General features: G+C 38.8%; 1 protein-coding gene across 9 annotated transcripts in view; it reads right to left on the reverse strand.

Moving 5' to 3' along the window:
* CNTN3 (contactin 3) overlaps positions 1 to 22,754 on the reverse strand; it is a 383,448-nt gene that overhangs the window by 39,490 nt on the left and 321,204 nt on the right. For 6 of the 9 annotated variants that reach the window (XM_063703922.1, XM_055381197.2, XM_063703923.1 and 3 more), the window contains 3 exons: positions 22,359 to 22,474; positions 12,603 to 12,789; positions 7,806 to 7,865 (listed from right to left, as the gene is read on the reverse strand). In XM_063703922.1, coding sequence (XP_063559992.1) covers positions 7,806 to 7,865; positions 12,603 to 12,789; positions 22,359 to 22,474 — 363 coding nt within the window. The remainder of the gene's footprint in view (positions 1 to 7,805; positions 7,866 to 12,602; positions 12,790 to 22,358; positions 22,475 to 22,754) is intronic. The other 3 variants (XM_063703924.1, XM_055381198.2, XM_004035905.5) reach the window with 1 other exon arrangement.

The following is a 22,754-nucleotide window of genomic DNA, read 5'->3' on the forward strand; positions in this document are numbered from 1 at the left end:
ATCTTCCCATGGCTTGAAGAGAAAGTTAGATTTGGGAGCCAGTAGGTCTTTAATATCCCCTCTATACTAACATCACAAAGAGGGAGCAGGTTTGGAGGTTTCAACAGGCAAGAATATGTTCCTAGTATTTAAAAAGGAGGGTGGTCTATTTTTCATTGTACTTATTATTACTAAACTTACTATTTGGTTAGCATCTATTTATGGCAATGATACTGGTTCTGCATTGCTCAGATAAAAAGCTAGTTTCCATTTTTTAAAATTTATCTAAGTAAAAATAGAAGGTCAATTTTTAAGAAAAAATAGTAGATATATATTAATAGAAAAGCTTGGAAAAAATGGCAAAATAGGTGGATCACATATGAAATTTGGAAAACTTTGCAATAATGTGTATCCTGAGCCAAAACCCAGACTGGACAATTATACAATTAAGTCATATATATAAAAATTTTAGAACTTCCAAATTCTGTGTTTGAGGTAGCAATAGTCATTTAATAAAAACCGTCTGAAATATTCAGACTCATTCTTTCAGTGCTTGCCTTATTCACATTTCCTTTTCACTTCCCCAAGACACACCTACTTGGAACAGATCCTGGCAAACGGGAGGCAGGCCTAGACTGCAGCTCCGACTCGGATGGACAGAGCAGTGTGTGGAGGCTTGCATTGTGAATTTTAGTTCCAGAACAACTGCAGGAATAAAACAGGAAACCTGAGAGGACCCACAGACCCTCTGAAGGAAGTGGATTGCTCCTGCAAGACCCAGGAGACACCCCAAATACTGTGATTGCTCAAACTGTGGAAGTGGGAAAGGGAGGTCCTCCACCCCCAAACACATACCTCCACTGGGGAAACTGAAGGTCTAGTTTATGGGAGAAGATTCCGACCTTACCTGGAGCTGAGAGCTGAGTCAATTTAGGAGCTGAGTGAAATACAGGGGTAGAAGAAGCAGCGGGAAAGGCCCTGTGAGTTCGCTGGGTCCCCAAGCAGGCCACTCCTGCCTGGCATCACAGGGATCCTTCGGGAGGGTGGCCAGAGGCACGAGGAAACCACAAGAAGGAAATCTCCAGCTGAACTGTGTAACTATTTTAACTGGTTGAGAAGCTTCCTGGCCAGAACCTGGGGGAGAGAGTGTATCTGGCGTACAGACTTTATAGGTGGAGGAAGAATTAGAGCCCTTTTCTTTCCCCGCTGGGAGGTGGGTAGCCTGGGGAAACTTCTCAGCCCTGCCTGCCCACTGCCTGGAAATGGAATTTTGCTGTCAGTGGGGGCACAGTGGGAGTGAGACTGGCCCTTTGGATTGCGTGGGAGCTGAGTAAGGCCTGTGACTGCTGGCTTTCCTTCACTTCTCTGACAATCTGCATGACTCCGCAGAGGCAGCCATAATCCTCCTAGGTACATAACTCTATTGACCTGGGAACCTCACCCCCATCCCCCCGGCAGCTACGGCAAGACCTGCTGTAGGAGGAGGTCAGACACACTTAGTCCTGCCCCCACCTCATGGTCCTTCCCTACCCACCCTCCTGGCTGAACACAAAAGGCATATACTCTTGGGAGTTCTAGGGCCTGGCCCACCGACTGTTCCTCTCCATACTACCACAGCTGATGCTCTCTGGAAAGCGCCACCTCCCAGCAGGAGGCCAACCAGCACAAAAATAGAGCATTAAACCACCAAAGCTAAGGGCCTTACAGAGTCCATTTCACAGCCCTGCCACCTCCACTGGAACAGGTGCTGGTATCCATGGCTGAGAAACTCATAGATGGTTTACATCATGCAGACAACCCCCAGTACAAGCCCGAGCCTGGTAGACATGCTGGGTGACTAGACCCAGAAGAGAGATAAACAATCACTACAGCTTGGCTCTCAGAAAGCCACATCCATAGGAAAAGGGGGAGAGTACTACATCAAGGGAACACACTATGGGACAAAAGAATCTGAACAACAGCCTTCAGCCCTAGACCTTCCCTCTGACAGAGCCTACCCAAATGAGGAGGAACCAGAAAAACAACTCTGGTAATATGACAAAACAAGGCTCTTTAACAACCCCCAAAAGTCACACTAGCTCACCAGCAATGGATCCAAACAAAGAAGAAATCCCTGATTTACTGGAAAAAGAATTCAGGAAGTTAGTTATTAAGCTAATCAAGGAGACACCAGAGAAAAGTGAAGCCCAATACAAGGAAATCCAAAAAACGAAACAAGAAGTGAAGGAAGAAATATTCAATGAAATAGATAGCATAAATACAAAAAATTAAAACTTCCAGAAACACTGGACACATGTATAGAAATGCAAAATGCTCTGGAAAGTCTCAGCAATAGAATTGAACAAGTAGAAGAAAGAAATTCAGAGCGTGAAGACAAGGTCCTCAATTTAACCCAATCCAACAAACACAAAGAAAAAAGAATAAGAAAATATGAATGTCTCCAAGAAGTCTGGGATTATGTTAAACAACCAAACTTAAGAATAATCGGCATTCCTAAGAGAAATCTAAAAGTTTGGAAAACATATTTGGGGGAATAATCAAGGAAAACTTGCCCAGCCTTGCAAGAGACCTAGATATCCAAATACAAGAACCAGAAACAACACCTGGAAAATTCACCACAAAAAGATCATTGCCTAGGCACTTTATCATCAGGTTATCTAAAGTTAAGGGGAAGGAAAGAATCTTAAGAGCTGTGAGACAAAAGCACCAGGTAACCTATAAATGAAAACCTATCAGATTAACATCAGATTTCTCAGCAGAAACCCTACAAGCTAGAAGGGATTGTGGCCCAATCTTCAGCCCCCTCAAACAAAACAATTATCAGCCAATAATTTTGTATCCAGCGAAACTAAGCATCACATAAAAGAAAGATACAGTCTTTTTTCAGACAAATCGCCACTACAAGAACTGCTAAAAGGAGCTCTAAATCTTGAAGCAAATCCTGGAAACGCATCAAAACAGAACCTCTTTAAAGCATAAATCTCAAAGGACCTATAAAACAAAAATACAATTTAAAACATAAAAACCAAAACCCAAAAACCAAGGTACACAGGAAACAAATAGCACAATGAGTGGAATGGTACCTCACACCTCAATACTAACATTGAATTTAAATGGGCTAAATGCTCCACTTAAAAGATACAGAACTGCAGAATGGGTAAGAATTCACCAAACAAATATCTGCTGCCTTCAGGAGACTCACATAACACATAGGGACTCACATGAAAACTTAAAGTAAAGGGCTGGAAAAAGGCATTTCATGCAAATGGACACAAAAAGCAAGCAAGAGTAGCTACTCTTATATCAAACAAAACAAACTTTAATGAAACTGCAGTTAAAAAAGATAAAGACAGACATTATATAATGGTAAAAGGCCTTGTCCAACAGGAAAATATCACAATCCTAAACATATATGCACCTAACACTGGAGCTCCCAAATTTATAAAACAATTATTAATAGACCTAAGAAATGAGACAGCCACACAATAACAGTGGGGGACTTCAGTACTCCATGACAGCACTAGACAGTCATCAAGACATAAAGTTAACAAAGAAACAATGGTTTTAAACTATACTTTGGAACAAATGGACTTAACAGATATATACGGAACATTCCATCCAACAACCACAGAATACACATTCTATTCAACAGTGAAGGGAACTTTCTCCAAGACAGACCAAATGATAGGCTATGAAATGAGCTTCAATAAATTAAAAAAAATTGAAATTATATCAAGCACTCTCTCAGACCACAGTGGAATAAAACTGGAAATCAACTCCAAAAGGAACCTTTAAAACCATGCAAATACATGAAAAGTAACCTGCTCCTGAGTGATCATTGAGTCAAAAACGAAATCAAGATGGAAGTTAAAAAATTATTCGAATTGAACAATACTGACACAACCTATCAAAACCTCTGGGATACAGCAAAGGCAATGCTAACAGAAAAGTTCATAGCTCTAAAAACCGACATAAAAAAGACTTGAAGAGCACAAACTGACAATCTAAGGTCACACCTCAAGGAACTAGAGAAACAAGAACAAACCAAACCCAAACTCAGCAGAAGAAAGGAAATAACCAAAGTCAGAGCAGAACTAAATGAAATTTAAACAATAGAAAAATACAAAAGATTAATGAAACAAAAATCTGGGTCTTCAAAAAGATAAATAAAATTGATAGATCATTGGCAAGATTAACAAAGAAAAGAGGAGAGAAAATCCAAATAACTTCACTAAGAAATGATATGGGAGATATTACAACTGACACCACACAAATACAAAAGATCATTCAAGACAACTAGGAATACCTTTACTCACATAAACTAGAAAATCTAGAAGGGATGGGTAAATTCCTGGAAAGATACAACTCTCCTAGCTTAAATCAGGAAGAATTAGATACCCTGAACAGACCAATAACAAGCAGTGAGACTGAAATGGTAATTAAAAAATTACCGACTAAAAAAGTTCAGGAGCAGAAGGATTCACAGCAGAATTCTACCAGACCATTGGAACCAATCCTGTTTACACTATTCAGCAAGATAAAGACTGAACCCTCCCTAATTCATTCTATGAAGCCAGCATCACCCTAATACTAACACCAGGAAAAGACATAACCAAACAAGAAAACTACAGACCGATATCCCTGATGAACATAGATGCTAAAATCCTTAACAAAACACTAGCTAACTGAATCCAACAACATAACAAAAAGATAACCCACCATGATCAAGTAGGTTTCACATCAGGGATGCAGGGATGTTTTAAAATACACAAGTCAATAAATGTGAAACACCACATAAACAGAATTAAAAACAAAAATCACATGATTATCTCAATAGATACAGAAAAAGCATTCAACAAAATCCAGCATCCCTTTATGATTAAAACCCTCAGCAAAATCAGCATACAAGGGACATACCTCAATGTAATAAAAGCCATCTTTGACAAACCCACAGCCAAATTATACTGAATAGGGAAAAGTTGAAAGTATTACCTCTGAGAACTGGAAAAAGACAAGGATGCCTACTCTCACCACTCCTCTTCAACTTAGTACTGGAAGTCCTAGCCAGAGCAATCAGACAAGAAAAAGAAATAAAGGGCATCCAGATCAGTAAAGAAGAAGTCAAACTGTCACTGTTTGCTGATGATATGATGGTTTATCTCAAAAACTCTAAAGAATCATCCAGAAAACTCCTAGAACTGATAAAATAATTCAGCAGTTTCCAGATACAAGATTAAGGTACACAAATCAGTAGCTCTTCTACACACCAACAGTGACCAAGCAGAGAATCAATTCAAAAACTCAACCCCTTTTACAATAGCTGCCAAAAAAAAAAACACTTATGAATATACCTAACCAGGAGATGAAAGACCTCTACAAGGAAAACTACAAAACACTGCTGCAAGAAATCATAGATGGTGCAAACAAATGGAAACACATCCCATGCTCATGGATGGGTAGAATTAATATTGTGAAAATGATCATACTACCAAAAACAATCTACAAATTCAATGCAAATCCCATCAAAATACCACTATATTCTTCAAAGGATTATAAAAAAATTCTAAAATTCATATAGAATCAGAAAAGAGCCCAGAAAGCAAGACTAAGCAAAAAGAACAAATCTAGAGGCATCACATTACCTGATTTCAAACTATACTATAAGGCCATAGTCACCAAAACAGCATGGTACTAGTACAAAAATAGGAGCATAGACCAATGGAGGAGAACAGACAACCCAGAAGTAAACCCAAATACTTACAGCCAACTGATCTCCAACAAAGGAAACAAAATCATAAAGTGGGGAAAGGACCCCCTTTTCAACAAATGGTGCTGATATAATTGGCTAGCCACATGTAGGAGAATGAAACTGGATCCTCATCTCTCACCTTATACAAAAATCAACCCAAGATGGATGAAGGACTTAAATCTAACACCTGAAACTACAAAAATTCTAGAAGATAACATTGGAAAAATGCTTCTAAACATTAGCTTAGGCAAGAATTTCATGACCAAGAACCCAAAAGCAAATGCAATAAAAACAAGGATAAACAGCTGGAACTTAATTAAACTAAAGAGCTTTTGTATGGCAAAGCAACAGTCAGCAGAGTAAACAGACAACCTAAAGAGTAGGAGAAAATCTTCACAATCTATTCATCTGACAAAGGACTAATATCCACAATCTACAACGAACTCAAATCAGCAGGAAAACAAAAAACAAAAAATCCCATACAAAAGTGGGTGAAGGACATGAACAGACAATTCTCTGAAGAAAATATACAAATGGCCAACCAACATATGAAAAAATGCTCAACACCACTAATGATCAAGGAATGCAAATCAAAACCACAATGCAATATCACCTTACTCCTGTAAGAATGGCCATCAATAAAAAATAAAAAAAACAGTACACATTGGTGTGGATGCGGTGATCAGGGAACACTTCTACACTGCTGGTGGAAATGCAAACTAGTACAACCACTGTGGAAAACAGTGTGGAGATTCCTTAATGAACAAAAGTAGCACCACTATTTGATCCAGCAATCCCACTACTGGGTATCTACCTAGAGGAAAAAAAGTCATTATACGAAAAAGATACTTGCACATGCATGTTTATAGCAGCACAATTCACAATTGCAAAAATGTGGAATCCACCCAAATGTCCATCAATCAACGAGTGGATAAAGAAACTGTGATATATATATACATATACATACACATACAAACACACACACATATGATGGAATATTACTCAGCTATAAAAAGGAATGAATTAACGGCATTCACAGTGACCTGGATGAGATAGTAGACTATTATTCTAAATGAAGTAACTCAGGAATGGAAAACCAAACATCGTATGTTCTCATTGATATGTGGGAGCTAGCTATGAGGACGCAAAGGCGTAAGAATGATACAATGGACTTTCGGGACTTGGGGGGAAGGTTGGGAGGGGGGCAAGGGACAGAAGACTACAAATTGGGTGCAGTGTATACCACTTGGGGGATGGGTGCACCAAAATCTCACAAATCACCACTAAAAAACTTACTCATATAACCAAAAACCACCTGTACCCCACTAACCTATGGAAAAATAATAATAAAATAAAAGTCACAACAATTGAACTCATGGACATAGAGAGTAGAAGGATGATTACTAGGGGCTGGGAAGGGTAGTGAGGGGTTTGGGGTGAGGGGGATAAGTGGAGGTTAACGGGGACAAAAAATAGAATGACTAAGACCTACTATTTGATAGCATAACAGGGTGACTATAGTCAATAATAACTGTACATTTTTATATAATTTAAAGAGTTTAATTATATTGTTTGCAATTCAATGGCTAAATTTTTGAGGGGATGGATACTTCATTCTTCCTGATGTGCTTATTTCACATTGCATATCTGTATCAAAAGATCTCATGTACTCCTTAAATATATACACCTACAATGTACCCACAAAAATTAAAAAACAAATAAAAAAAGTTGAATTAAAAAAAAAGCATACCTACTTGATTTCCTTACATTCAGGTAACTGATTTTGGCTCCACTTACATGGTTGAGCATTTCATTTAGAAAAGCAAAGACTCAAATGCAAAAGTGATTGTATCATTTGGCATTCTTCTTTTTCCCCAAGTATACTCACACATATAATAATTAGCAAAGGCATAAAAATATAGAATCCCCTTGTTCCAGGGGAGTCTGGGCATGTGTTTCAGGCCAGGCTGGTCCAGTTTTTCTCACAACTGGAAACAACAGTTGGTTGTTTGCCCAAGATGAATCAATGAGAAGCCTACTTAATTCTGGGTAGAATAATCAGAAAGAAGCTGCCCACCTTTCCCAGTGTGACTGGCCGAGAGACAACAGTCCTCTTGAGGGGCTGGTGGCAATCTTTCTACCATGAAGAGAGAACTTGGTTAGAGTGATGCTGCCATGGAGCAGAGACAGTGATGGAGAGAGTTATTGTTCAACAAATACGTATTGGGCACTGACTATGATTACTTAAGCACTGGAGTAGAGCTCTGGGAAGACAGCAATGATCAAACCAGGCCATAGCTCTGCCCTGAAGGGGCTGACGCTCCGGCTAAGGCAGGACACAATGACGTCCTGGGGACACAATGATGAAGTGAGTAGCCATGAGATACAGTACATGTGGTGGCTCTGAGGCTATGCACAAGGATAAAACAGGGAAGGAGATAAGGGCATCAGAAAAGGTGAAGCTGCAGTCAGGTGGCACCCAGGTCATATCTGAGTGACAACGTGGAAGAGATGGGGGAGTGCATTATGTGGGTATCTGGAGGAAGAGCTTTCGAGATACAGGAAACAGTACATGCAGAGGTCCTGAAGTAAAGTGGAATGAGCAAGGTGGAAAAGAATAGGAAATAAGTCAGAGCAGAGATTGGGGAGTGGATTGTATAAGGCCTCATTGGGCATTTTAAGGATTTAGCATTTACCTGGAGTGGGATGGGAAATGACAAAAAGGTTCTGAGCAGGGAAGTGACATTATCAGGATGTCAAGGCAAAGGCAGAAACAGGATGAACAGTGAGAGGCCATTGCCCTGATCTACAGGAGAGAGTTGGAGGCAGCTTGCCTTGATGTGTCAGCAGTGTAAGATGTGGTATATTTTATTTCTTTATTTTTATTATTATTTTTTGAGACAGGGTTTTACTCTGTTGCCCACGCTGAAGTGCAGTGGCACAATTACGGTTCACTGCAGCTCTGATCGATCTCCTAGGCTCAAGCAATCCTCCCACCTCAGCCTCCTGAGTAGCTGGGAGTACAGGCACACACCACCACACCTGGTTAATTCTCTTACATTTTTCTCTGTCTCAGCATAGTGAGACAGTGTCACTATGTTGCCCAGGCTGGTCTCGAACTCCTGGGCTCAAGCAATCATCCCACCTTGGCTTCCCAAAGTGCTGGGATTATAAGCGTGAGTCCTCGTGCCTGGCCAGAAGTGGTAAATTCTTGATAAATCTAAAAGTAAGATTCTGGATCTAGTGTAGAGTATGAGAGAAAATGACTCGAGGGTGACTCTGAGATTTTTGGCTTGAGAAACTGAAACACTGGAGTGGAATTTATGGAAATGGGGACTATCACAGAAGAGAGAGGATTTAAATGGGTTGGCAGGAGAACCAATAATTCAGTTTTATTAAATTTGAGATCTTATTACATGATTGCGGTGAATGTTGTTTGAGTGTCTGGATCCATTCATACCGAATGTCAGAATCACCACTTGACTTTTTGATTATACAAAGCAGAATATTTAGCCTACAGATTATCTCTTGCAAACTCAACATAAAATTCTCAACGTTTCTTTTTAGAAACTAATGCAACTTATCATTTTTAAGCCATCTGCAAATTTTATTCATCAGTCCCTTGAGATGAAAGATGCTGTTAAGAGTTTGCTCTCTTTCGGTGGCAAGTGACAGAAACCCATCTTAGATTACTTAAAGAGGCTAATTAGTGTTTAACTTAAAAATGCTTTTAAAAAACACAAGTATTTGGATATCAAAAATTAAGTGTTTAATGGAAGCTACAGTACTTGAGAATCCTTGTGTTATTTTACATTAATCAGAAATATCATGTAAAATCTGTACTGATTTAAAGCCTTGCATACAAAATTCCATAATGATGAGTACATGAAACTTGCACATTTTAAGTGAGATGGTAAAGAACTGTAGCATGTTTTGAATTTGCAATGTGCAGTCAAGAGGAAGTACATTTGATTAATAATAGTACTTGAGGTTTGGCTTGCTTCTCTAAGTTTCATTCATCCATTCAACATTTAATATGCTGCTCCTATGTGCTGGGTTTGTGCTGGGCACTGTGGCTGGGTAAATAAGACACAGAAGGACTCTTTCCCTGTAAAGCTTAGAATCCATAGGGGAAGAGCGATAGCAAGCAGGTAATCAAAAATGTTATTTTTGCTCTTTATGCCAAGGCAGACAAGTAATTCTCTTCGTAGTGATAATCACAAGAGCCTTACCAAAATTTTAAATAGGATTTGCAGTTAAACCATGTCAAAGCTTAGGAAGACTATTTAGAGCTACCAGTAACAATATTATTAATGGCTCTAAGAGATTCTGTTTTACTTGAAATTTTGGTACATATTTAAAAATTATTAACATAAAATTTAAAAATTAACATATGTTCTTTATATGCCATTTTAGGATGACTGGGGATTTTAATGATCGATATGAATTTCCCACCCAACGTAGGAAATTGTCCTTAATAACATCTACAGATCAACCTAAAGACTCTAGATGAACTCCAGTTGAATAATAGCAGAACATTGTTTTTGAGAGATTTCATTCAGTTGCTGGATTTCCCATCAAACTAAAGCTCCATGAGCAGAGAAGCCATGCCCACCTGTGATCTTCTTACCCAGTTCCTAAGCACAGAGCAAAATCACAATAAATAAAGGTATTAAATGAGTGATGAAATTCTAACAATATGGCTGAAAGAGAGGATACCATAGTGGTTAAGACTATGGATTTGGATGCCCATCCTGTTACTTACTCTGCAATCTCAGTAACATTATATAACCTCCATATGCCTCAGCTTCCTCCTCTCTAAAGTAAGCATACTAATACCTTCAGGTCATGATATTGCTGTGGGAATTAAGAATCAATACATGAAAATTACTTAGAACCATGACCGGAAATTGCTCAGTAAGTGTCAACCATAATTATCAGCATCACTGTTTTGTGCAAATTTCTACTTTGGATTGGGCGTTTATACGCTATCCCTAAATTATAAAGGGATTTGGCTTCTTTTTAAAATTTTCATTCATTCATTGTACATTATCATGACATTTCTATTGATTTCTAATCAGTCTCTTCCTTCTGTCTTACTAATCCACTAAGTTCTTCACTGATACCACCATGATGTTACCCTGTCTTTTACTATCACAATTTCCTAGCAAGTAATCACATCAATTATTAAGTCAGAGAAAAGAGCCAGACAAATTTGTTTACATATATTTTTGCAATCAGAATCTTTGATTGACGCTGTGTTTGGAATATATAAATAATGATGTATATTTAGACCATATTGATTCAGTAAGAATTGTTGAGAAAACCAAACATATTTAGTAAAGAGTTGTAAATACAGAATTTTTTTGTTTCTGTATTTCCAAACCCATGTGCTCTTTGTTCTAACAGCAACCAAGTGGTATGAAAAACAGGTAGATTAGACTTCCTATAATAATTAGATAAGGATCATGTTAAATTGTTACATTAGTCGGTTGCTTACAAATGGGTCTTGCTATAGAAATTCAAATGGTTTGTTGCTAAATTTGTGCTCTGCAATGCTCACTGTACTAGCCAATTGTTAGCCACACTCTTTTTTCTATAGCTAATATAAAGATAAACACACAAACTTCTTTAATCAGATTTACAGGTGCTAATTAACATCTAAAGTAGTAGAACTGTCTTACATTACTTTAAGTTAACCATAAAAAATTCTAGCCAATCATATTCAATTTTATATTATTGAAGTTCTTTGCAATTTTAGACAAAAAAGTATGTTTTCAAAAAAATTGGAAATGATATGGAAACAGAAATGCATCAATGAAATTAGCAACCAAGCATAAAAAGTGTCTCATTCTTACATGAAGTTAGTTAAGCAAACATTTTTATTCAATTAAGAAATTTGAAAAATAAATTAAGAAAACAATTTTCTGCAAGTAAAAGTATGGTATCACTGCGCGTAAGTTACCTAATCCCTTCAAGCCATACTTCTATCACCTTTAAAATAGAGATAATAATGGCACCTACCTCTTGGGAGTAGTTATGAGGATTAAATGTGGGAATGAGCATAAATTACTTGGGATACAGAATGTTTTCAATCACTGTTAGCTATGATGAGGGCAATGACAATAGTAACTTAAACATTTGCATTGTGAGTAAGTACCAATAAAGCAATAAAACACAATGATTAAATGTATACTATGCTATTAGATTAACTGAAATATGTGTGGAACATTCCCAAATTGTAAATCACTGACTTTCTTGTAGACTAATATAATTGTAACTCATGATTGCAGCTGGCGAATTTACCTGTGAATACACAGCTAACAAAAACTCAGCTTTGAAAGCAACACTGACAACTCTGGTTAGATTTTTTAAAGTATCAACACATTCACAGGACCCTCATCTTTTGCTGATAACCATTTAATGCACATTGCCATTTTTTGTATGATGTAGAAAAGAAAGATAAAGAAGGAAAAATCACTCCTGATTCTTCGGCATTAATTTTAACTTATTCATGCCTATCAGAAATCCTCAAGCTTTGGGAAACTAAAAATACATGAAAGCAAACCCAACTAAGCTTATCATATTTTAAAAGAAAAGGGGATAGATTTAACCTAACACCCCACACTAAGATTTTTTCAGAAGGTGCACATTCATTTTCACACTCTACCTAAAGATTTAGGGATATCATGAAGACAAGGGTATGTGTGGCTCTGAGTTTTGGAGTTGGGTTTTGGAGTTAGGTTTTGGAGTTAGGTTTATATAATCTAGTGAGATTAATGACTTGGGTTGTCCATTTCAAATAATAGAGAAGGCTATCATTTTCAATGCAAACTATTTTCCGTACCATTCAAAGAAATCAGAATATACTTACGCGTTTTCTTGGTGGTTACATTAACTGTGGCGCTAAACGGCCCAGCGCCGGCGCTGTTGTAAGCCCGGACAGCCGTGTAATAGGCCAGGTTGCTCTTCAGGCCCCTTAGTCTGGCTGATGTCTCATTTCCTGCCACTTTCACCTTACTGGATGATTCCTCCTTTCCACTCCCATTCCAGTACCGCACCTGGTGGGCGGAAGACACCAAACATGTGAAGGCTTAAAAAAATTCTGCCCTTTCCATTAAGTGATTTTCATTAAAATGGGCACTGATTTATTTCCTGATTTGTTCAACAAATATTTGCTGAAGACCTACTATGTGCTAGGTGCTGCATTAGGCTGTGTGTCACAGCAGTGAAGATAGAGAAAAGGGACTCTAGGAGGAGAAAAATAATGAACAAATAAATATATGAACCAGATAAATTCAAACAGAACAAGTGCTGAGCAAGCCAGACTATGAGATTATAAGTGGGAGAATGAAGGGGAGATATATATATATATATAAAATTAAAAATAGGAACAAAGTGTTATCATTAATATTGCCAATTTTCTGTAAGTATTGCTGTGTTCTATACAATTTTGCTCAAAAATGTTTACATAAGGCCAGATCATTTTTTAAAAATGTGGAAAAGTCAAGAAAGAAATAAAAAAGATGACATCATTTTCCTTCTTAGTTGTGTTTTGGATTTAAATAGTCAAAGTACTACAACTGAAAGAACAGACTATGCTAATTTGGATTTGATAGGCACAACTACAGTACAGGGATGGAGAAGAAAAAGTGTCTAGGCTGAAGGAACCAAATTTGGAAATGTAATTGTTCAGAAAAGAGTGAACGTAAGGTTGACAGAACATGAAGGTACATCTACAGAAGATAAGCAGAGAGACAAGTGTTACAAAGCATACGAGGAACCCTGCTAGCAAGAAAATGTCAGCAGACCCAACCAGTGGAAGATGAGCTGGAATACGCTGATCTGAAACAAATTTTAAAATAACTGTTTAACATGTCTAGATTTACTAAAGAAGAAACTGAATCTACTATGCAATGACAGAAGATTTAAAAAAATATCAGATTTGAAAAATAATATGCAGGGCTCATAGACCTAAAAAATTACAATTATTAAAAAAAATCAGTGATAGAATTAAGCTGAAGACTTATGGTGGAAAAGGGAATTAATTAACCCAGAACAGAGCCTGTATAGAGAAATAAACATTACAAAAGCAAAGTTAAGGGACACTGAGGGTAGAATGAAAAGTTCTAACTGGAGTTCCAGAAGGAGAGACTGAGGAAAAACCAATATTCAAAGGGAAAAAGGCTGATAATTTTCCAGAACTGAAGAAACGCAGCAATTTTCCTATTGCAAATTCACTCTGAGTTTAGAGTAGGAAAAATAAAAGGCAAATCCACTCCAGGGGAAAGGGTTGTTAAGACTGAATTGTGGTTCTCAATCATTTTTCATTGCCAGACACCTGAGAGATACAGGCTATCTTCTTGAGCAGTCGTGGGTGACTATGCCTTGGTTTGCCAGTGAGGATGTGCACCTGGGACAGGAATTAACTGCATTTCCTCACCCAGCAGACAGCAGGAGGGAAAGGATGTTAAGGTGGATTCACACACCTGAGGCAGGGGCTTGTGTGTCTTGGTTATCACCATACCTTTAACTGTTCGCAGCAAAGCCTGTACATACTAACCATTAACTGCTGTTGAATTGTTGAATGACCTGAACATAGTTTAGAAATGCCTCCCTCCTTCCTATGGCAGAGATTCGCCAGGCTACGTATTCAAGTCTCAATACTGTATTCATCCATGAGACATCAAAACTCCAATTTCTTGATGAGGCAATACAATTTTTTTCCTTCAGAATCATAAAACCGTTTCACAAACCAATATATTTTTATTTGGGTAAGTAAACAGAAACACAGTTGAGAAATATCAGAATTAAAAATATCCCTATTAGTTCCAGTAATTTGATTTTTCCATAAAGAATGTTCCTATTGTGAAGAGTCCTTAATACCACTGCAGCAGAGATTTCACTTAATTTAAATTTAAAAATGAAATGCAGCTTATAAAAATAATCTATTAAAATGGCATTGTTCAGCCATTAAAGAATAGATATTATATCAGAAATACTCTTTTAATAGACAAAAAGAATTATGTTCATACTAACAGATTTTCAAAGACAAATATTTTAACTTAGCAGTTAGACCAGACACATTTAAATAAATAAAAAGCAGGTAAAAATGCATTAAAGGTCTTTTAGGAAGACAACTCCAGATCTGTCTTCCACTCTTCTTCACTCTGCTCTCAGTCCCTAGGAGAGCTGACTGGTATGAACTATTGTCAGTCTGGCTCCTTTGCCCTGTGGCTTCTCGCTGGGTGTAGGTAATAGGATGCTGGTGATGGGAGGGTGGAAGGAAAGAGAGGCTGGGATATTTATTACCCTGCATTCCCCAATGCTGAGCCACCATTTGGTATGGAATATCTTTGCCTAATAAAGAATACAGCACCATTTAGGCAACCCTCACTCACAAAAGGCTACTGCTATGGCTCTCTCCAGTAAAACCAACCCTTTGACCCTCTTCAAAAGTCTGCATTATACTCACTTGAATGCATTTTTGCCTGTCATATTTATTTCAGTATGGCTCAATTGTCTGTATCTTATTTTCCCATGTGCATTCAACTTGTGCTACAGTGAATTCTTTGCCCGATTGCAGGGAATTAGACCTAATGCATAAGTCTTTTTTTTCCAGTGACATTTTCATAGTCTCAAAAAAAGTACTCACATATTTGACATCTTTTTTCTTTTCTTTTTCTTTTTTTTTTTTGAGACAGAGTCTCACTGTGTTGCCCAGGCTGGAATGTAGTGGCACGATCTTGGCTCACTGCAATCTCCACCGCCTGGGTTCAAGCAATTCTCCTGCCTCAACCTTCTGAGTAGCAGGGATTATAGGTGCCTGCCACTATGCCTGGCTAATTTTTGTATTTTTAGTAGAGACAGGGTCTCACCATGTTGGCCATCCTGGACTCGAACTCCTGACCTAAGGTGATCCACCCTCCTCGGCCTCCCAAAGTGCTGGCATTACAGGTGTGAGCCACCACGCCTGGCCTACATCTTTTTTCATTCTAATTCAAATATCAGGAACACATTCCGTACAGCTGTTTGGAACAGGAGGCTGGAAGAAGGCATCAATGAAGTTTAAGTTTGGCATTCTATTATGGCACATTAATTACATTCTTCTGCCAAACTTAAAAAAAAAGACTGATTCCTCCAAAATATGCTAATCTGTATCATTTCACAAGTGTAGAGTTGTTTTAATCATTTATCAAGGTCATTCTCCCAAATTTGGTTCTTTCAAAACAGAGAAGGACTTTAAAAAAATGGACTGTAGATACTGCACTAGAACGTGGGAGCTTTCATTCCTCAGGCACCCAGGATCCATGAACTTAAAGGCTTCTGCCTCTCTTCGTCATGTCCGTATCTCTTGTTCCAACCCAAAAGGGCACCAGAAAAGATCTGAGCCTGAGTGTAACGGCTTAGCTGATGAAATAAATTGGAGCCCAGGGAAATGAGCTTCTCAACTACTGCTTGGTCAAATCAGAAAGAAAATTAGTCTAGATGCTAATGATGATGTGTGCTCAGCACGCCACATGGCACATGATCAACCCTCACTGAGATGAGAGAAAGGAAGGAGCTATTAACAATTTTAAAGCCAAACTGGGGAAACTGCAACCCAGAAAGTTAGCCACACGACTGATAATTAAATACTCTGCCAAGTCCTTCTCCCCCCACCAAGGTTAATTTTTAAATCATTACTGAAACTAAGAAAAGACATATTTTTATCTTGGTGTAATTACATAAATTATTTTGTAAGATTTTCCCAATTAGTACTTCTTTCAGCTTGTTTCCTTTTTCTTTATACTTACCAAGCATTTGGGGAAGAAATGTTTAATCGTTGTTTCCTTTCAATACTGTATTCATGCTACATTTGGACATTCTATTTGCTACTCTTTACACAAACAGGCAAGCGGCAATGCATTTCAACCTGTAATTAATTTCAAGAAAGTCCCATTTTCCCATAGCTCTTCTCATCTTTCTGTGCCCCACTTTGATGGCAATATCAGCATGCATTAGAAATGGTGGCCACTGGGTCCCACACTGGGATTGTGCTACATCACTATATATTACTTCACTGGTTTGCTTTTTTTTTTCTTCAGTGCAATCTCATCCCAAAGCCCAATATTCAAAACAAAGAAAAGTGACAGCCCTAAGTCTCTTTCGGCCATTTTGACAATAGCTGCTTTATCTCATTTAATTTGCAAACAATGCTGTGAGTTATTATTATCTCTATTTTAACTGAGCCTTGGAGAGCTCGAACAACTTGCTCAAGGCCATACAGCAACAGGGTAGCAGAGCCCAAACTGCAGTTATTCAATCAACATATATTTTTTGCATGCCTCCTGTATGTCAGATACTACTCCAGGCACTTGGGATAGATCAATGAGGAAAAAGGCTGAGTTACCTTCTCCTTGTAGAGTTTGTATTCAAACTAGCAGATCTGAACACAGGTTTGTCTAATTCTAAAATGGTGTGGACTAAACTAGACACTGACGGTTCTATGAGGATTTTTAAATTTTCTGTCTTTCAGTGATACTCTCTTTCTTGGTGTGACCAATAATGGTGTAATTCTCCTTTCTTATAAAATATCCTTATCTGGATGACTTCTTATTGACCTAAATGTATATACAGTTATGTGTTACGATGACAGGGATACATTCTGAGAAATGTATCATTAGATGGTTGTTGCATTGTGTGAACATCATAGAGTGCAATTATGCGAACCTGCATGGTATAACTTACTACACACCTATGTTAGATGGTGTAGCGTAGTGCTCCTAGGCTATAAACCTGTACAGCATGTTACTGTACTGAATACTGTAGGCAAGTGTAACACAATTGTACATTTTTGTATATTCAAACATACATAAACATAGAAAAGGTAAAGTAAAATTGTGGTATTGTAATCTTAGGGGACCACTGTTGTATGTGTCATCTGTCCTAAACTGAAATATCATTATGTAGTGCATGACTATATTAAAAAATCAACATCTACCTGCCTTGAGCTGTTCAACAACCACCAGTGACTGCTAGCACTCTGTTCGGTTTGGAATCCCACAAGCCATTCATGTATATTCTTCCATTTATTTTTCTTAACTATTTTACAAGTTATGACTAGGTCAAGAATTATGATCCTGTCATGATTTCTGTAAAGGACAACATTGTTCATGGTGAGTGTGCATGTCAGTCTCTCATCTGAGGACTGCCATATGTGTTCATTTATTTTCTTTTTTTTCTTTTTTGAGACAGAGTCTCGCTGTGTTGCCCAGGCTGGAGTGCAGTGGCGTGATCTCGGCTCACTGCAAGCTCTGCCTCCCTGGTTCATGCCATTCTCCTGCCTCAGCCTCCTGAGTAGATGGGACTACAGGTGCCTGCCACTACGCCTGGCTAATTTTTTTGTATTTTTATTTATTTATTTATTTTTAATTTTTTAATTTTTTATTTTTTTATACTTTAAGTTCGAGGGTACATGTGAACAATGTGCAGGTTTGTTACATATGTATACATGTGTCATGTTGGTGTGCTGCACCCATTAACTCATCATTTACATTAGGTATATCTCCAAATGCTATCCCTCCCCCCTTCCCCCACCTCATGACAGGCCCCAGTGTGTGATGTTCCCCACCCTGTGTCCAAGTGTTCTCGTTGTTCAATTCCCACCTGTGAGTGAGAACACGTGGTGTTTGGTTTTCTGTCCTTGCAATATGTTTGCTGAGAATGATGGTTTCCAGCTTCATCCATGTCCCTACAAAGGACATGAACGCATCCTTTTTTATGGCTGCATAGTATTCCATGGTGTATATGTGCCACATTTTCTTAATCCAGTCTATCATTGATGGACATTTGGGTTGGTTCCAAGTCTTTGCTATTGTGAATAGTGCCACAATAAACATACGTGTGCATGTGTCTTTATAGCAGCATAACTTGTAATCCTTTGGGTATATACCCAGTAATGGGATGGCTGGGTCAAATGGTATTTCTAGTTCTAGATCCTTGAGGAATTGCCACACTGTCTTCCACAATGGTTGAACTAGTTTACAGTCCCACCAACAGTGTATAAGTGTTCCTCTCTACTAAAAATTTTTTGTATATTTGTAGAGACAGGGTTTCACTGTGTTAGCCAGGATGGTCTTGATCTCCTGACCTCATGATCTGCTCGCCTCGGCCTCCCAAAGTGCTGGGATTACAGGTGTGAGCCACCGCGCCCAGCAGTGTTCATTTATTTTCTTTAAATAAATTTGATCTAATATTGAATTCCATATCCTGCTCAGCTAATGGGAGATTCAGCCACAGTCATTCCTGTGGCTCCCTTCCCAAAGCCCCCAAGATCACTTATTTTTGTGTTTGATTTGAGCCCTTTAATTCTAGCAGCTGGGGGCCATGTTTGGTGAGTGAGAAATCACTGCTGAGTGTGGGAAACACAGCTGTTCAATCTTGCCGTCAACCTGGGCACTGCTTTAGAAAGATGTAGCCCCCAGGAGGCTTTGTAAGCTTCAGACATTTATGTCTGCCAGTGTCATTGGAAATTTCTCTTCTATGTTTTCCTCAGTTGCAATTTTCCTCCTCTGACCCTCCAAGAAACATGGAACAATCTGCCTAATGGCCTGAACTTTTGAAACAAAGCTAGGAAGGGAAGTGTCTTGCAGGCAACTCCTTTTGATAGCTTTTGGCATAATCCCTTGAGTTAAGGGAGATTACTGTCAATTATTTGCTACAGAATATTTACTGGAGAGAAATAGATACATTAATATCTCAAAAATTCTTCTGAAGGATGTCTCACACCTAATGACTGTTTATTATGATGAGCCAGAAACTGGCCAGGTGCAGTGGCTTACGCCTGTAATCCCAGCACTTTGGGAGGCCAAGGCAGGCAGATCACCTGAGGTCGAGAGTTAGAGACTAGCTTGACCAACATGGAGAAACCCCAACTCTACTAAAAAATACAAAAGTTAGCTGGGCGTGGTGGCATCCACCTGTAATCCCAGCTACTAGAGAGGCTGAGGCAGGAGAGTTGCTTGAACCCAGGAGCGGGAGGTTGCGGTGAGCCGAGATCATGCCACTGCACTCCAGCCTGGGCAACAAGAGCGAAACTCCGTCTCAAAAATAAATAGATAGATAAATAAATAAAGAGCCAGAAATTATGAGAATCTCATTACATATCTAATCTTATCCAATCCTCCCAATATCCTAACAAGGTTAGGCCTATTATTGTCCCCATTCTACAGGTGAGGGAAACGAGGATCACAGAGCTTATGTAATTTTCCAAACACAGCTGGCAAGTGGTAGAATTGGGATTTGCTATGGGACTGGCCTCAGAGCCACAATCCCTTACAGCTGTGCTCCTTCCATCCCCTATACCTTTACCTCCATTGCCAATACCACTGCCAGTTCTTTAACCACAAGGGAGCTACTGTTGGCTCCCCATCATCTTTCATTGCTTTCATCTATCGTCACGGAATTAAAGGAATCTTCCATCCAGCTGTTCCTGGCTTCCTTTAAAAGATGCGCATTAAGTTGTTCTCCTGTATTTATGTGGTGTTTTACTTCTTCATACTCTCTTTCTCTTCCTTAAATCCGGACTATTCTGTCTCTGATCAGGCTTCTCTGTCAAGACCAGTGTTTATTATGTTTAACTGTGCAGGAAGATGTTTCCTTACAGATAGTTACTAAAAATATACACTAACAAGACCTAGTCCTAAATGTTTGGATTGAGTGGGTCCTGGGAGAGCTGTGGGAGCTCAATTTTAACAACACCTTCAGGTAATTCTGCTGTAGGGGGTTCACAGTCCATACTTTGAGCATCATTGCTCTATTCCCTATCCTTTCTTTTCTTAATTTGTTAATATTAATTCAAGTCGATGCTTGTTTGGTTGCAAGGAACAGAAACTCTTTCAAGGCAGTTCAAATATAAGGAGAATCTATTAAGAAGGGCAAGGTTACATTACGAAAAAGAATAAAGCCAAGTCATATGATAACTGAATGACTGTCAAAGAGCTACTTTATTCTGGCTGCCCCCACTTTTTTTGAGATAGAATCTCAGTCTGTCATCCAGGCTACAGTGCAATGGCAGGATGACGGCTCACTGAAGCCTTGACCTCCTGGGCTCAAGCAATTCTCCCATCTCAGCCTCCCAAGTAACTAGGACTACAGGCATGTGTCACCATGCCTGGCTAATTTTTGTATATTTTGTTGAGATGGGGTCTCACTAAGTTGCCCAGGCTGGTTGTGAAATCCTGGGCTCAAGCAATCCTCCTGCATTTGCCTCCCAAAGGATTGGGATTACAGGTGCAAGCCACCACACCTGGCTTATTCTGCCCTCTTGCAGGTTCTATGGGCCCTTGTCTCCTCCATTCTTTAGGGATGCATGACAGTGTATCTCATCTCTGCAGATTAGCTTTGTCCTGCCTGTCCATGGCCTTAGTTTGAGAAGTCTGAACTGAGCCCTAAATCTGACACACTACTGCATTCCACTCACTAACTATAATCTCTATAATTTCTTATTTAAATATCTCAAACAAGAATCTGACTTGCTAGGCTTCACAGTCCACAGAGCATTTACATTTGATCAAGAGACCACCCTGGAGCCCTCATTTGAAGGTGTGTTGGCAAGTGGAGGGGTATGTGGCCCTGTGATGCAAGCCTGCCACTGAATCAGGAGTTACATGCTTCCTCAGGGAAGCTTGGAGGGAAGCTTCATAAGAGGACAGCTGTGGGTAGGATGAAATCACAACTATGAATCCCACAATGTCATTGTTGGCAAAATCTTCTTTAAATTTTATTTATCTTGCCAGTTCTCAGCTCTACTACTCCCAGTTTCCTCTAACTGCTCACTACTAAATAGGGGACCCAGTTCAAATGGTTCTTCTTAGCCTTTAAAGCCACCTGTGACCGGGTCCTCCCATGCCTATTTGAAGTCACCTTTCCAAACAGGAACCTTTGGCAGGTGGGCCTCTACTCCTCTGCTTTTCTATCATGCCATGCCTGATCCAGAATGTTTTCCACTCCTTCCACCTTTACTTACTTTGCCTTGAAAGTTCTGTTAAGCCTTACTACCCTTATGAAGACTTTCAGTATGTCCCATCCTTCTTGACAACACAAACATTTCCTGTTTTGGGTGACCTAGTCAGACCTTCATTATATTTGGTCTTACATTATCCTCTGTTTCAGATGTTTCATCCTATTTCACTAAACAGAGAGGTCTTTGAAGGCTCAAAATATCTTACAGACAGCTGGCTTCTCTAGAGCCTATAAAAGAACCCCACAATGTAACAAAGCCACCAAGAAAGTAAGACAAAGAGCTGGAGGACAGTGACTTCCTGTTGATGAAAGTACTCTATGAACTTGATACTGCAGTTCAATCTCACCCTTATTTTTTAGTCAACCCATCTAAAATATTTGGCCCACGTGATACGTGATTTCCTTTCATATTCTTTTTTTATTCCTTTTCTACTCCAACTAATGTTATTTTCATTCAACTGGTTAAATTCAGTATACATCGAACATCAGATGAAACAATGTGTTGCTAAAAAAATTTCGGCCAAAGACAGACTTCAAATAAGAGGTCATTGTTAAGGGTTTTAAATTCAAGGAGACAAAGTGGTATGGTAACACACATACACAATTTAATCGGAAAAGAAATTACCTCATAGCCCAGTAAATGTCCATTGCTCAACTTCCAAGGAATGGTGTTCCATGAAACCTCAATTTCTGAGGAAGATAGGCTATTTGCAGAGACTTGAGATGGGGCCACTGTAGGCTCTGTTCGGAAACAGAAATTGAAATATGATGATAATTTTGGCAGTTAGTTTAAAACACAGATTAATGTTCTTATTTTTATAAAAGCATTTTAACATATTTGAAAATTGTATGAAATATTCTGGCACCATATGTTGAAAATAGAGACACTGGTCCATTTCCGTTTCTTAGGAAAAGATGGCATCATAGCCAAAGGCTTTCCTTTGCTAAACAGCTGTGGCAACCTATACTTTCCTCCCTTGCACCTCTTTCTTGGCATCTTCCTTATCTTCCTTTGTTTTGC

The sequence above is a fragment of the Gorilla gorilla genome, chromosome 2 (genome assembly GCF_029281585.2).
Source record: "Gorilla gorilla gorilla isolate KB3781 chromosome 2, NHGRI_mGorGor1-v2.1_pri, whole genome shotgun sequence".
NCBI lineage: Eukaryota > Metazoa > Chordata > Mammalia > Primates > Hominidae > Gorilla > Gorilla gorilla.